Raw genomic sequence first — 16,205 nt, forward strand, 5'->3', positions numbered from 1 at the left:
GTACAGGAAACCCTGAAACATCGTAGATTCATTCTGCTGTTGTGTTTTTTTGTATTATCCCTAAAAGTTAAAAACTTAAATGCGATTTTTTTTCCTACAGTTGCTATATGAGTTAGCACCTATGAGGAGTTTCTCAGTTGACCTCTGCGACGCTTTGTTTTTGTAATATTAAAGCCACAAAACTCTTAAAGATACTTCTTACGAAAAAATTATAAATCTGGAATTTGTCGAGTCTTCAAAAATCAAGTGATTAAAAACCCTTTAAAAAATACACCATCTCCAAGGCACTTGGCAGGATCTGATAACATATAAAGACAAAAAAAAATTCATAATAATCCAACTCACTTGGTTTGTGTCCAGATCTCTCTGTCCATAATAGCTGCAGTGGTGATGCTGCCAGTCAGTGGGTCTATCTTGAACAAGCCACTCATGGATGAGGACCTGATAGAATAGGTCACCTGACCGTTTTGACCCTGGTCCAGGTCATCTGCAGCAACCTGAGAAAGTTTGGATATGAAAGTATTGATATGTTTGCAACAGCTGCCTAAGTGCAACATAAACTAGAGAGCAATATTGGAAGTGAAAGTCACGAGTTCATAAGATGAGACACATGGCCTTCTACCGGCCTTCATGGCACAAATGAGTCCATAGACGAGTTTCAGAGCCCTGAAATGATTCTGATATTTGACATCTTTTGTACTGTACAACTAAACACTAAAACATCAGCCTAGCATAATAAACATGTGAGGGGTTGGCCACTTTACCTGGATAATGGGGAAATCGTAGCCTTGTGCCTCTCTAATGTAGGCAACATAATTCTGAAGTTGGAAGCGTGGCAAGTTATCATTGACATCCTGCAGGATTAAGTTGACAGCCATGTATGAGCTGGAGGAAGCGGTCTCAGCTTTCACCACAAGGCGGAGTTTTGGGGTCTCCTCAAAGTCTAGTCCCTCGGATTTCTGGACCCAAATTTCACCTAATTGACAAAAATAACTATGAGTCATATTGTGGATTTGGAAAACAGCATATTGTAGTGTTTGCTGCCATCTCTGCACTTACCAGTAATAGAGTTTATACCAAAAGATTGGATTCTGTTTCCACTGAAAATACTGTAGCTGATACCATTTTGAGAGCCGTCAGGGTACTGGGCCTTAGTCTGTGTTACTACTGTGCCTATAAGACGAAAAACACAATGTGTGAAACAATAAAAATCTACATTTTCTTTTATAATGAGTTCACTGACTTTCATGTAAATAAGTTACACGTTTAGATGATAAAAAACCTTTAGCAGCGTTCTCCTGCAGACTGACATCTCGGGCCATGCGAGAGAAGCGAATCCCGCTGTAGCTCTGCTCCCTGATATAAATGATAACCACCCCCAGAGACGATTGAGATGGATTGCCCTGGTCCATGGCCTGAACTATCAATGTCCTCTGGCTTTGGGTGAGAGTCTGCAGCTTTTCTGTAGCCTGGATATCTCCAGTCAGTGAGTTGATTGTGAAGCCCCTCACAGGATTGGCAAAACGGTAAAACACAGAGCCGTTAGCCCCAAAGTCCTTATCCTCTGCCCTCATGGTGGCCAGCACTCTTTGGTTGGGCATGCTGCTGGCGGAGATGTTCACAATCAGGGGATCTTGAATGAAGAATGGAGCATTGTCGTTCACATCCTGAATGTAGACAGTCAGCTGAGCAGTGGAGTTCAGTGGGTTCACAGGGGAAGAGTCAGTGGCGTACACCTCAAAGGTGTAAGAGGCGGTTCTTTCTCTGTCCAGAGGTGCTGCGGTGATAATGCGACCAGTGTTATGCTCTATGATAAACATGCTTCGGGAGCCACCGCTCAGAAAGTAAAACACCTGGCTGTTTGGGCCCTGATCCAGATCAATGGCTTTCACCTCAAGAACCAGTGAGCCAATAGGAACATCTTCAGAAATGTCTGCAGTGTAGCTGCTGCTCTGAAAATGGGGGCTGTTATCGTTCATATCCAGAACCGTCACCTCCACTGTAGCTGTGCTGCTGAGCGGAGGATGACCCCGGTCCTGAGCTGTGATTGTTAGCTTGTACCCTGCCTTCTTCTCCCGGTCCAGAGGCCTTGCAGTTGAGAGCACACCCGACTGTCTGTCCAATCTGAATTCTCCAGAAGGATCTCCAGCTGCAAGAATGCAATTACCAATGTTTTTAAAAAGCTGTGAAATGTTCTGCAGAACTATAGGACGATAAAAGGGCAGCTGATCTCATCATTTAGAAACTGAAAAGTTAACAAAATATATTCTCACCAGTTATTTTGTAGTTAATCTCCCCACTTTCACCAGCATCCTTGTCAGTAGCTCTCATTGTAAACAGAGGCAAAACATCAAGGTTTTCAGGCACCTCTATGCTGTAGTAGAGACGTGCAAAATGAGGGATGTTGTCATTCTCATCAAGCACTCTGATCCTCACTGTGGCTTTGGCATAATTTGGGGGAAGACCTCCATCCTTTGCATAAACTGTTAATACATACACAAATATAAAAGCATTAGTAGAGACTTTATACAAAACGCCACAGGTAACACTTGCTGTTTTAAAAGGATAAATCTAATATGATGTATTTGAAAGCAAAAATGATCTCCATGCCAGTATAGGAAAGTCAGAAGATGGTACCTGTTAGAGTGTAGTACTCCTGGAGCTCCCTGTCAAGCGACTTAGTGGTTGTTATTACACCAGTAGCTGGTTCTATAGTGAACCCATTCTGTGAGATACCACCAAAAGTCACCTGTCCATTGGTTCCTAAAGGGAAACACAGTCATTGAGGTTTCAATAAAAAGAAAAGCTAAAAAAGAGAAATTCCTTCTTTACTAGAAATCATTTGACAAAAAACAAAACAAACAGTTCATAAGTAATGATTATCTGTGTCAAGAGTCTGCATCCCTGTTTGTTTGTTAGCTTTGCTGTCGAAGCAGTGACCCCCCACCCCACACACGTGTCTGGATGCCAGATTGCGTGCTAACACAAAGCAGTCTGGCAACCTCACCTGTTTACTTCACTGATTGCTTTTGGAGAGAAAGTCTATAATCCTTCTATTTTATGTGATTCTGACTAAGTCCACGAGAATGTGCAGTTTCTTTACCCAACCCCCAAACCGACTGAGTCGTTCTCAATTAAAAACAACTGTTAATGTCTTTAATATGAGCACATACTCCGCATATGAAAGCTGCGAAGAATTACAGGCATTTGCTGAAACTGCACAACTTGATAGCTATTACCAAAAACCTGTGTTGGTTAAAACCAGGCTACATTTGGCTGAAATGTTTTTTTAGATGTCTGTCTGGGTTAATTGTATCAACATACAGCTAACATTGTGATGATTATTATTACTGTAGTTAGAACTTGGTTTTATGTGTGTGCGCCTACTTCAATGTGTAAATCACACTTTTCAAAACTATCTCACGTGAATGACCAACCCTCTACCAGAACTAAATAAAATGTAACAAAGATTGTGCCCAATGTTTTTCTCACCTTGGTCCAGATCAGAGGCAAACACTGTCAGCACACTAGTTCCTGGAGGCTGGTTCTCTGAAATCTGGGCTTCGTACTGGCTCTCCTCAAACCAAGGCACCTCATCATTAACATCAATCACATGGACACACAGCAGCTGGCTGGACGTATGTGCCGGTATCCCATGATCCTCTGCGACTATTGTGAGGTTAAAGACGTCCTGCTCCTCACGGTCCAGAGGTTTGAAAATAGACAGAGAGCCTGTCAAGAAATGAATAGGAGTGAAATGTGAGGAGAGATTTCCTGTATGTGTATGGGTGTACTTACATTACAGCTTCACAGAAGTTTCACAGGACAACACACAGCAAGAAAACATGCTATCGAAGGCCATAAAACATGCAACTTTCCACTGTTTGTTTACAGTAGTAGTCAAGTGATTTCAAAAGCAAGTGTGAAAAGTTGCCGTGTGAGGGCCAAATCAAGGCTAATCTCCTCCAAACACACAGCTCTGCCTACCTGACTGCTACCACCACCACAGCTCTAACAGCCCCACAGTCTGGCCACAGTTTACGAGATTTTCCATTGGAGAGTGCTGCAGCCATCGAGAGAGAAGCAGTAAACACACACTCTAGACACGCAACAGCCAGGCCTGCCGTGCTGCGTAGAAATTAGGGGCACTCTTGCCTTTTCATTATCCTGACCTAAGAGGGTTTAGCTTGCATTGATTCAATTTCAATTTCATGCTTTAAAACTAGCTACAACTGTTAAAGAAAGAGAGCCAAGCCTGCTTTGGTTTTAGCTTGTTTTCTCTTTGTATCTCACTAGGTCTGAGATAACTTGCCCCTAAGACTTTAATCTGGTGGGAATAATAGGCACGAATATTTTCACAAAATGTGACTCCTCTGTGATCCTGTAGTATTTCTAGTCCCAGATAACACATGGGCAGAAGAAAGGCAAAGGGACACGTGAAAACGTTTTTAATTTTGGATGTTTTTAATTCCAACATCTTAAGTCGAAGAGGGGCTTGTGGCGCCAACAATTTGGACTGCAGTGCGAGGGTTAGCTAAGGTTGCTCACACCACAAGCACATCTTTCTTTTCTTATAAGCTGAAGTCATTTATCAACGTTTGATGTGTAAATCCCTGAAATGTGTTGTCTTTTGCAAAGAAGTAATTCACCTTATCACAAAGTGAACTCTCCCTTCGCTCCAGAAGTTGAATTTAATGACCTCCCCACTGACAATGACTGATGAGAGATTGTCCTTCACTCTCTGGCTTTATATAATCCAAAAAATAACTCTCTCTATTGTGGCTAGCTGTGATGCCAAAGTAATGAAAACAGAGTGTGTAAAGATGGTCCGAGGTCTGCGGTCTCTGACCTTGAAACAGGAGCAAACCAGGTGCAAGGAAGATTAACTGTCATTATTCTAACAAATAAGCTGTGTGCATGAACACTTCAAGGTGAGCACCAAACTGGGCTGAATGAGAAGTGGCATGCCTGACAGCCCCTGAATGTTTTCATCCTCCAGCTGCTCCAGGGGGCAAGCTGGTTGGCGACTTAAAGGAGAGGGCGGAGCCAACGTCGACACGTGTCTCAAAAACCACAACAAAGCCCACAGGACCAAATAGCCCAAGGTCAGCGTTGACTAAGTGACAGAGTCTCTTGAAAGCACACAAACACACATGTGCTTGCCTCTACACACACACACACACACTTACACACATGTGCACACATAAACACGCGTAACTGATCTGTTCTCTAATGGTTCCCAGAAGCCCGAGCAGGAGGTTCTTTGGTCTTTCATGGGAATAGATCCACAATAACAGATGATGGGTTGTGCGTGTGCATGCTTGTGTAAGTGTATGTCTGTGAGTGTGTCTATGTTTGTGTTATATATATTTGGCAGACTGCACAGTCTGTCTGGCCTCCAACTAAGAGAAATAAGTCATGAAGAGTGAAGCAAGAGTTGTGCTGTACTCAGACGTAAGCAGACGTATTACAAGAGTTTGTGTGTTTATGGAGGTGGATGTTTGAGGGTTGTTGTAGAAGAAGAACAAAGGAAAAGGAGTAAACATGCAATGCAAAATAGGATTAAGAGGTGGCACCAATTCTTAAAAACATTCATAAAAAGCCCCCAAACAGAGGTATACAGATGAATATTCACTTGTCCCTTGTAAATATTTCAGTATGAGCTGATTTCTAGAGACTCAGTTCTTTAAATCTCAGCAGATATTGAAAATGACGTTTTAACACAATCAATATAACGAAGCATGAGGAGAAGATGTGGACCTGTGAAGAAAACAGCTGACTGAGATTTCCCTGGTAAGACCCTTCAAAAGGACTGTAGCCTTCTGCTGTTAGCTATAATGCTATGGCTGATTTCTGATGTTGAAAACACACTTATTCAGACACATTTTCTTTCAAAAAGTTGTTTGATATTTTAAATACTATGACGAGACAGAAACAGAGCGATTCTACAAGGACTTAGACTACATTCATTGCTCATTTGAATCACCTATTCCAATAATATGTGTATATAGTTCTTAAAATATAGTTCTGGTTAAAAGTTAGTAGTAGAGTTGAAAATAGAAGATACTAGTGGTTGTACTTGATGAGATGCAAGCTTGCCACCAACATGTAAATTATCTTTGCAATAAACCAATCATCGCCTGGCGCTAACTCCACAGGCTCTAAGCAGGACTCACCAGTGTTCGGGTTGAGGCTAAATGTTCCTCCAGTGTTGCCTGACTGAATGCTGTAGGTCACTCTGCCATTCTCCCCCTGGTCTGCATCTCTGGCCATGACATACAGGGCCACAAAGCCCACCGGCTGGTCCTCCATCACACTGACGGCAGTGGGCGAGCTGAACACTGGAGGGTTGTCGTTCTCATCAGTCACATACACCCTCGCTGTGACAGAACCCCAGCGTCTCTGGCTGACGTCTTGGGCAGAGTCTGTTGCCTTGACAACCAGTATCAGATTTGAGGTGACCTCGTGGTCCAGCTCCTGGCCCAATGAGAGAACCCCAGTTGAGGAGTCCAGGGTCAGAAGGCCTGGTGTGTCTGGCCACTGGTGAAGGATGGAGTACCTCAGCTCGCTGTTGGGCCCGCTGCCATCCTGATCTGTAGCCTGGAAAGTATAAAGGGATGATCCTGGCGCCAAGCTCTCAGAGACAACAATGGTTATGGGGTCCTCTGGGAACTGAGGGGAGTGGTCATTACTGTCTTCAACATCAATGTCTAGGTGGACCAAGGTGCTGCTTGGATGAGCTGGAGAGAAGTCATCCACCTCAATCTGCAGGGTGTAGCGCTCATGTCGTTCATAGTCGAGAGGACGAGCCAGGTACACATCTCCAGTCAGACGATCCACGACAAAGGTTCCATCTCTGTCTGTGCCCCCCACCACTACGTAGGTCACCTCCCCTTCCTCTGAGGTTTCTCTGTCATGGAGGCGGACCGAACCAATAACAGAGCCTGGCTTCGCCTCCTCCACAGAATTAAAGGACATGGAGAGGGAATTGGTTTTAGAGGAAGGTTTACTGGTGCTGAGAACCTGCAAGAAAGAAAAACAGTGTGTGAGTATTTGAGGAAATAGTGGACAGTGGATCCAAGGCTTCACTTAGGTGCAAAACATCAACAAAAATTTGCAATTTTTCCAAAAGAGAATGAAAATAATTTGAGGATTTTGGGCAAATCAAAAAGGGGTTGTGTCTACTCCATTCACTTGTGTTGCTGTATGTGTCACTAAGAACACATGAAACCAGTTGGAGGAAGTTTTCATAGACTTGAATAACACGCCTGCTAACCTTAATCACACTTAATGTGCTACTCACGTCTGTGCCAGGAAAAATACAAAAAAATATTAAGCATAACAGTCACACAATCAGAGGAGGAAATAGTGAAAGGATTGGAATTTAGTACTTTGACTGTTTCCTGCACTGTGTTGCTTTACACTTACTTTGATGAACAGTTCAAGGGTCTTCAAAGAATACAACATAACTACTTCTAGTCTTGTTATAAAGGCGCAGCATAAGTAAAAGATGACACGTTCTTTCAATAAAACATCCACTCTTTGATTCAGTTTTAGACTTAGATACTTTGTGTAAGTTGTAAAGACGAAAGCACGAGGAGGAGGAGGATGCTTGATGGATTTTTCAGCAGCTTAACAGATACTGATTCATAGGCTTAATGGTTAATTCTGATGCATGGCTATGTAACAGTTTTACAGTAAGGAGGCAATCAAATAAATGTTGTGCTCCTTTTGAAATCTTACATGACAAGCTGTGAATTTGTTCCACGTTAGATGGGAAGGGATTGCTCCATAAATACATGGTTATAGTCCAATTGCATCATTGATCAATTTAGGGAATAAGTCTGAAAAGATAATTGAAGGAAAACACAGAACTGCGTCAGCGGGCAAGCCAAACAGTGCACTATTAAATCCAATTAACTAATGTTTATGATTCTATTTTTTGGAAAGGGGGGAAAAGTGAACTGCCACTTATTGTTACTGTTTATATGGCAACTTATTTTTCCTGGAACATATAAATGTTAAGTCCCTTCCAGCGTTCTTCCATTGTGTCCTCTTTCTGTTCTATATTAAATATTAACCCAGCTATTTTCAATGCAGTGTTTTACGCGAGTGTAAAGCACTGCCGCTCATTCTGAAAGGGCTACTGTATTAAAAAAGTGTTGAAGTCTTTGAATATGACCTTGATCAGAGCGGTCTACAGCTGGCCCTCATCATCAGACAGCTGGGAGTATTTGATTCAAACCCATTTTTCCATTTCAGATAGAAATTTCCCTTTTGAAAAGTCACAGGGGAAGAAAAAGGAGGGAATGGGAGGGAAGCTTGTCAGAAGTGAGGCTGATATGTCTGCAGCAACTCTGAGGGGCCCTGAGACGTGGATCCTCTCAGCCCCAAGTCTCTTCTTTGATATTAAATAGGTGAGTGGTGAGGGTGTTTGTGCTGGCCGAGCGCCCATAAAGTCTGACCTGAATGGCGAGGGAGCAGGAGGTGCTGCGAGGGGGCTGGCCTCTGTCAGTGGCGGTCACTGTCAAAGTGTATTCAGCTCGCTCTGAGTGGATGAGAGGTGATGATGAACGCAGCTCCCCCGTGTTTGGGTTCAAAGAGAATCGCTCAGCCCGGAGACCTGACAAGGACAGAGAGAGAGAGAGTTTAACCTTTAACTAAAGAAGACGTATGATGGAGCGAATAATGGGCAAACCCAGTAATTCAGTTCAGACAAGCATGATTCCTCACGGTTGGACACTGGTGTCTTATGTGTGCAGTATTTAAATGTTTCCAGTAACTTAACTGTTTAATTTTTGTTTTTTTGGAAACAGTTCCACAGTGGTTGAAATAAGAGTACAAGTTTGTGCCAGTGTCCATAATTCAACATTTATTTGTTTTTACCTTTCTTTGTTCCCCATCATTTATATTCAGTACACCTTAATCCTTAATTTCCTTAAACGGCATGTTATATGCAGTACATGTCATACAGTTCTCTCACTACCTGTATGTTGCATACCTGACAAAGAGTAAAAGACGGTGCCATTCTCTCCTTCATCAGGGTCTTTAGCGTGCAGGCTTCCCAGTAAAACCCCTGAAGACTGACCTTCTGCCACCTATAGAGTTAGCATGCAAATAGTGTCAAAATAAAAGACATGAAAACGATTTTATTTTTTTACATTTGTGTGTTCTTATGACCCACTGACATCACCTGTATGATTAGGCTTTTTCCTGACTGGCTGTGGGTGAAAGTGGGATCATTATCATTGTCATCCAGTACTGTGATGAAGGCTGTGCCTGTGGCGCTACGAGGGGGCGAACCTCCATCTTGAACCACCACCACCAGCTGGTAACTTGACTGCTGCTCTCGGTCCAGGGTAGTCCTTGTACTGATCTCACCTGGGAAGAGAAGGCGTGGATGAGAGGGATTTTAAGCTAGGGCATCAGTCCAGACGAGTGGAATAATGATGAGAGACTTGGAGGCCAGCAGGCTTTGATCAATGACACACGAGTAATCGACATGCACAGTGTGCAGATGTTCATGTACATGCACACACTTGCACTCATACACACACATTCACACTCTCACACACACACAAATGGAGTAATTTTGAAAGGCTGGCAGATGCTGTAGAGACTCATAACCCAGCCAGAAACTGATCACAAATAAGAGACTGCGTCTCCACCCACAGACTAAAAGCTGAGCAGCTCAATTAGAGTCCTGCGAGGCGCTCGTTCCTGCTGTCACCATCATCTGACTAATTCATGACTGTGGGGAAGCAGTAACAGTAGATGCTCGTCTTTCAGAGATGGTTTGGTGAGTTTTGTCAACACTGATCGATTTCTTTCACGAGTAATTCTAGTTTTGATGACTCAAAATATGTTTCTTGTTGAATCATGATCACTTGTTTTTTAAATGAATCTCATTAAGGAAACAAAGACTTGTCCAGTTTCCTTTGTTTTGTGTAGATATTTTAGCTAAATAGAAACATTTATCATTTTCACAAAACTGAGTTTTTTGTTACAGTTTGTGACTGTAAAAGGCAGACGTTCTAATAAACACAAAACACTCAGCAAATAATATCAGTAGTGCAGTGTTTTTATCAGCTTCTGGGACAACATCTGCATAATTAAAGCACAATGTTACAGTCAGCCTGCTGCTTGTTTCATTTATGTCTGCTCTCTATGTTCTCTCTTCAACATCCCCAAAGACTTCTTTAAATTTGCAGATTTTCTTTGGTTGGAAGATGAAATAACTGTAAACTTTATGTATTTGCTGCTCCTATCAAATAAAGCAGCTATGATTAACTCTTGTGCAACACATTTTTAATTAACCTGTGTGGGAGTTTATCTGGAAGTAGCGCTCAGGGTGCAGCAGGCGGTAGCTGAGGCGTCCGTTAGAACCGCTGTCTCGGTCTGTGGCAGACACATGACCAAAGCCTGTTCCTGCAGGAAGGTTTTCTTTCACAGCCATGAAGACCCTCTCCTGTGTGAGACGAGGAGAGTTGTCATTCTCATCGGTCACAGAGACCCGCACAGTGGCACTCCCTGTCTTCTTTAAGTGTCCTTGACCCTGGCTGGCCATCACTGTTAGAAGATACATGTCTTTGACTTCTCTGTCCAGGGCACTCTTCACAAACAGCCAGCCGCTGTCTGCAGCAATGCCAAACCCTGCTGCATCTCCGTCTGGACGCAGGTGATATGCCAGGGGACTCAAGTTTCCAGAGCTGGGGGTTTCTCTGTTCAGAGCTCTGACCTGCAGGAAGCGAGTGTTTATAGGAGTCCCTTCTTTCAGCTCTACACGGTAGGTGAGGGTATCAAACACAGGTCCCTGGTCGTTCTCTGCCTGGATGTGGACCACAAGTACAAAGGTAGCGCTAAGTTGTGGCACACCGTTGTCTTTGGCAATCACATGGAGGTCATAACGGGGGGTACTATCATAGTTGAGGCTCCCCACCAATCGTATCTCTCCACTGCTGCGCTCTACGCTGAAAGTCCTTTGGACTCCACTCAAAGAGGACATATCGAAAGTGAGTTGTCCATTGACTCCAGAGTCTCTGTCCTCAGCTTGGACCCGATACACCACTGTTCCCATTTCTGTGTACTCTGGCAGCAGCAAGGACTCAGAGGACGAGGGCAGGAAAACCGGCGGGTTATCATTGATGTCTGTGATGGTAATGTGGACACGGGTCTGGCCAAAGGCAGGGGGGTTTCCACTGCGAGCCTGCAACTCCAAAGAAAGAGTTGACATGGCTTCATGATCCAGGGGTAGAGTGGTCCTTAGGGCTCCAGTGTCAGGGTCCACTGTAAAGTAGCCTGCAGGGTCCCCAGAGCTAATTGTGTACGATATATCTCTGGAGGTGCCTTGAAAGCGAAAAAAGACAAAAACCAGAAACGTCAGAACAACATGGGAGGCTAAACTTAAAGCACTCGAGTAACAGTATACTCCAAAGAAATGCTGTTTTTCAATTTTCATGACTGTAATAGAGCTCTAAAAAGTTAGAAAATGAATATATAAACAAAGTTGTGAAATGGAATTTTTGATTGATGTTATTTCAGAGTCAGAGGTGTACAGTAGTCCAATGCCTGTTTCTACAAGCGGTGCAGGGAGCAGAAACTCTTTCCAGCATGATCCAGTGTGAATGATTAATGTATATTACACTTTTTAATATGGGCTGTGGGACTACAATTTGGCTTTTAGTGAGCGAGTGAGTGAGTGAGCGAGCGAGCGAGCGAGTGACTGATTAAGTGAGTGAGTGAGCAAGTGAGATGAGGGCGTGTCCATGGATCCCACCTGTCTTACTGCTGGCCTGGACGATGCCTACAGTCGTCCCACGCAAGGCATCCTCTGACACGGTAAAGTGGTACTGAGTCTGTTCAAAGACAGGGGGCGCAACCAGCCCTGCCACCACACTAATGTTGACTCTGGCATTGACAAGGGTAGTATGACCACCCCCATCCTGAGCAGAAATGACCATCGGAATGACAGAATTGGCCTTCCCATAAACGGATCGAGACAGCGAGATCACACCTACAGAAAGGAAGCAGACAAGTTTGAAAGAGGCTGCTTGTCCTCATAACAGAACATTCTAATGCATGAAATAGCAGGAACACATTAAGTAACTATAATCTTGAAAGTATGGTAAGCACTCATGCCAACCTGTGTCTTTGTTAAGAGTAAAGTATGGGGAGGCCCCTCCAGGTATTGTTTTGTATGTAACTCTGCCATTCTCGCCTGAGTCCAGGTCATAGGCCATCACCCTGACAACAGATGTCCCAGGGGCGCTCTGAGTGCTCAAACTGACAGCATAGCTGACGGGGTAGAAGGCAGGTCTGTTATCATTTATGTCGACCAGATCTACCCTCACATAGGCTACTGAGCTGAGTCCACCCTGTAGAGGAAACAAAAAGCTCTTTAAGTATACCCCCTCATACAATAAATCACAGACAGAGAAAAACACACCTGAAAGCAGGATTAAGGCCACATTCATAGCGCAAGTAAAAAAAGCAGCAGAAAACCCTGTTAAACGTGAATGCTTAGCATAACCTCTAAAATATAGTCCCAGCAGGTTTGTGTAGGGATACAGATTGATAGTCTCCCCGGGGAAGAGTAATATGTCATGACCCGTGGAGGGTGAGAGCGCTTGCCGCAACTAAACAATCTGTTTCATAGGCTATTCCTTTGCTGAAAACACAGTAAAGACTTTTCATTTGGACCAGGTGGCAAAAACGAGGGAGGCTGCAGTCCAACTTGTTAAAATATTACTGCCTGAAAAGTTAAGGCATTTCTCCATCTGATTGCTTTAACATGGGCGCATTAATTTACTTTCATTTTAAACCTTCTATTTTTTATGTATTATTTGGCAAAAAAAGGGAACAGGATATCTAACTTCTGAGTAAGCCTGTTATGGAGAACCATTCAAGCTTTTACTTTTCTCTTGGCTGCCCCAATCAAAGTTCTTCTGCGCAGTTGGACATGTCTGTGCTCTCCTGCCTGTACGCGAAGCACGGTTGCTGTTTATAGGATTACTCTCTGGCTCAATGGATTCATATTAAGCATGATTTGAAAACTTGGTGGCTCACCCCATCCACGGCAGTTACAGTGAAGTCGTAGCTGGCCGGCCCTTCATCTCTGTCTAGTTCAGCACTGGTGCAGATCTGGCCGGTCTCTTTGTTGATGGTGAACTGAGCAGGGACAGCGCTGTTAATGCCGGAACCAAGAGAGTAGGTTATGGAGCCAAAGGAACCTCCGTCTGAATCAGTCGCAGTCACCTTAAGAGAAAAAAAACACATCAGTTAAACTTCATGTACTATGTTTCAAGGGAAACATATCAGATACATGAATGATTTTGTAAAGAAATGAACACCATTACTCTAAAGCCACAGAAACTGAAACAAGAGCACCATACCAGGTGCCTTTTGAAAGCATCTTTGGACCGTTCTTTAGTTTATCTGAGACAGCAGGAGCCTATAGCCGAAATGGGCTCTGAGGGAATTAAAGAGGGTGGCAAGAAATAGAACGACTTCTGCAGACCTTGGGAGGGATGCCAGCGGGGAAAACTGGCCGCGACAGGAGCGGCGTCTGTCTTCAGAGGACAGTGACAGGGACGGCTGGGGAACAGTGGGATACCACACAGTATGTTTCAGTGCAGTACATAATGCAATGTCCCGCTCATGGTCTGGTTTTAATAACCCCGCACATCTACAGAGGGCTGGAACTGCTGGAGCTATAAAAGCAGCACACAGGCCATCAGCCAGGGAGCCGACTCAATTACCACACCGTCTCCCAAGACAGCAGAAGGCAAATACACCAATCAGAACGTGCCCCTGGGTACCAACATTGTAATTGTTTGCAAGTGTTGGCTCTGGATCACAGTTTGTGAGAGATTCTGGTAGGGTTAAACCTCACAAGTTGATTAAAATTCTCCTTCCATCTTTTATAAATGGATCTTTTTTGGAAAACACTAATTGGAGGCCCGATTCCTGCTCTGGTGTTCTTCCTCTCAGCAGAAGCAAGCCACTTTATATATATATATATATATATATATATATACAAAGTAGTCATTGGGAACACTGCCAAGAAAAATAAGGCAAGGCATGCTTATCATCAAAAGCCAACTTTGTAAAAGATGGCATTGGTGTAAGTGTGAGGCGATGAAAATCATTCATTGGAGGTGATGAGGGTTTTTGCTCAATGTATTTCCTGAGCAGATGGCAGACGAGGACTCAGCAGAGAGCGTGGCCCACACTACCGACTGTAACTCCTGAAGAGGGGGAGCTTTGTGGAGGAGTGCAGGACTTGTAAAGCTTGCAGGGACACAAGCCAAAGAGAAGAATAATAAACCACACAAGGAAAGGAGAAACCAAGAGCGATGCAAGAGAGCTACTCCGTCTTGTAATGCATGGAGGCAACAGCAAAGTTTGATCATTTTTCAGGGGGACAAGTTATTCATAACAATCCAGCAGCCTTACATGTTGTTTTATTCTCAGTTAGGTGATGAAGATCAGCTGGAGGGAAAGTGAAGGCATATTTTAGAGATACCTAGGTCTGCTGAAAAAAACAACAGCTTTACAGTTTTTCAAACGGTTCTCAGCAGATTTTAAGGAAAATATTTACCCCTCTTGTGACTAACCAGTTTATGATGGCAGTGAATGCAATTGGAGGAGACTCCATGTTGCTTTCCATTTTAGCACAACCATCCAATTTTCTTTTAACAAAGATCCCCCAGTCCATAACGAAAACAGTGCCAAGACTTTAAAAAATGAGAAAAAAAGATGTGAGAAGAGGGGGAAAAAAAGAGAACATTACTTTGGTGGTGTGGGATCTCTTTTCACACAATGGATCTTTGAAGATTCTCACTTGAATTTTGAAAGTGAAATCCTCTATTCCTATTGAATTGAAGGTTCCCTGCAAGTCTTTGAAGTTAACCTTGAGCAGTGGGAGGTGCTGGATGATGAACAAGAGAGGGGATAGATTTGTCCACCATTAAAGATGTTTATTTGACGAGACTCTTAATAATTACACTTCCCCTTTGCCACAAAGACTGCTGAAGCTATGTGGAGCCATATTTGCCGGGAACAATGTGTCCCATTAATGCATGACTTTTTGGAAGCATATACTGTAAGCTTATAAACCACACAATCACATTTGCATAAATCCCGACCACTGTAAGAATAATGCCTGCAATCAGTCCGTTTTGGAAACGAGAGAGTCTGGGATTTCAATTCCACTCTCATTTCTGACTTAATAACAGCATATCAGTGCCATCTTACAGGAACACAGAGACTCTTCTGTCCAGGAGATTATAATTTGCTGCCCATCCATAAAAATGACAAATGAGGCCATATGCAAATGAAAAATGAGTCAGACAATTAGTCAAACTCCAAACCATGAGCCCTGAGAGAGGATAAGCTTACATAATGTGGCCTCTGGCCTCGAATATCGTGATAAACACATTAAACCTTGTGTGTAAATCTCAATTGATGAAACAAGATTCCCACTAAACCACAAATTAGGATTGATGTTTAATGCTGCAGATCAGCAGCAGATCAACGTCATCTACCTTTTCCAATATGCTTCTTTTTCAAACATCCTTTTGAAATTCTCAAATGTACTCATATGAGAGAAGGGAAATCACTTATAACCCAGGGGATACTAACTATTCCATTTGAACAAAGAGACAAGGCCTGTCCTTGTGTTTCCCACCAACTTTTACTCCATCCAATTTAATGTACTACACAAACTCTCCACTTCGATTGGATTAAAAGTTCAAAAGCGGGAGTAATCTTAGATCATCGGCAGCAGCCAACAGTATTCTCCCTACACTCTGTGTGTGTGAGTGAGGCCTGATGGGAGCTGTCTTATCAGCAGGGGAAAGGCTACGATTGGCCGACTCCTTACTAAAACAAGCTGGGGGAATCCAAAGACAACTCGGGCACTTTGTGGTTCTCCCATCAGATTCCAGGAGCCGTCCAGAGGAGACTTTCTGACTGGCTGAGTGTCCCAATGAGAAGAACAGGATTCACAGGAGAGAACATGCCTTTGTATATTTATGTATATTATGTTCAAATGGAATAATGATCCTGAGGTTTTGGATGCTCCAACATGTTCTGGCCCATCTAATGTCCTCACTCTGTGGTCTCAGGCAGAGCCAGGCCTGGAAAAGAACAAGCCTCGAGTTTCATCAGTTTCTATTTTTAGAGTTCAATTTCCCAAAAGTTAA

General features: G+C 43.4%; 1 protein-coding gene across 1 annotated transcript in view; it reads right to left on the minus strand.

Annotated features, from left to right (window-relative positions):
• The window catches only part of LOC306831058 (protocadherin-16-like), a 75,189-nt gene that overhangs the window by 6,163 nt on the left and 52,821 nt on the right, over positions 1–16,205 (minus strand). Inside the window, exons 3-17 of the mRNA XM_079354923.1 lie at positions 13,066–13,254; positions 12,143–12,374; positions 11,777–12,013; positions 10,318–11,346; positions 9,194–9,381; positions 9,002–9,098; positions 8,466–8,623; positions 6,177–7,023; positions 3,493–3,732; positions 2,638–2,763; positions 2,274–2,483; positions 1,283–2,149; positions 1,060–1,173; positions 765–976; positions 346–497 (exon numbers count right to left, since the gene is read on the minus strand). Of these exons, the coding sequence (XP_079211049.1) occupies positions 346–497; positions 765–976; positions 1,060–1,173; positions 1,283–2,149; positions 2,274–2,483; positions 2,638–2,763; positions 3,493–3,732; positions 6,177–7,023; positions 8,466–8,623; positions 9,002–9,098; positions 9,194–9,381; positions 10,318–11,346; positions 11,777–12,013; positions 12,143–12,374; positions 13,066–13,254 (4,898 nt within the window). The remainder of the gene's footprint in view (positions 1–345; positions 498–764; positions 977–1,059; positions 1,174–1,282; positions 2,150–2,273; positions 2,484–2,637; positions 2,764–3,492; positions 3,733–6,176; positions 7,024–8,465; positions 8,624–9,001; positions 9,099–9,193; positions 9,382–10,317; positions 11,347–11,776; positions 12,014–12,142; positions 12,375–13,065; positions 13,255–16,205) is intronic.

Source organism: Symphodus melops, assembly GCF_947650265.1.
Source record: "Symphodus melops genome assembly, chromosome: 10".
In the NCBI taxonomy this organism is placed as follows: Eukaryota; Metazoa; Chordata; class Actinopteri; order Labriformes; family Labridae; genus Symphodus; species Symphodus melops.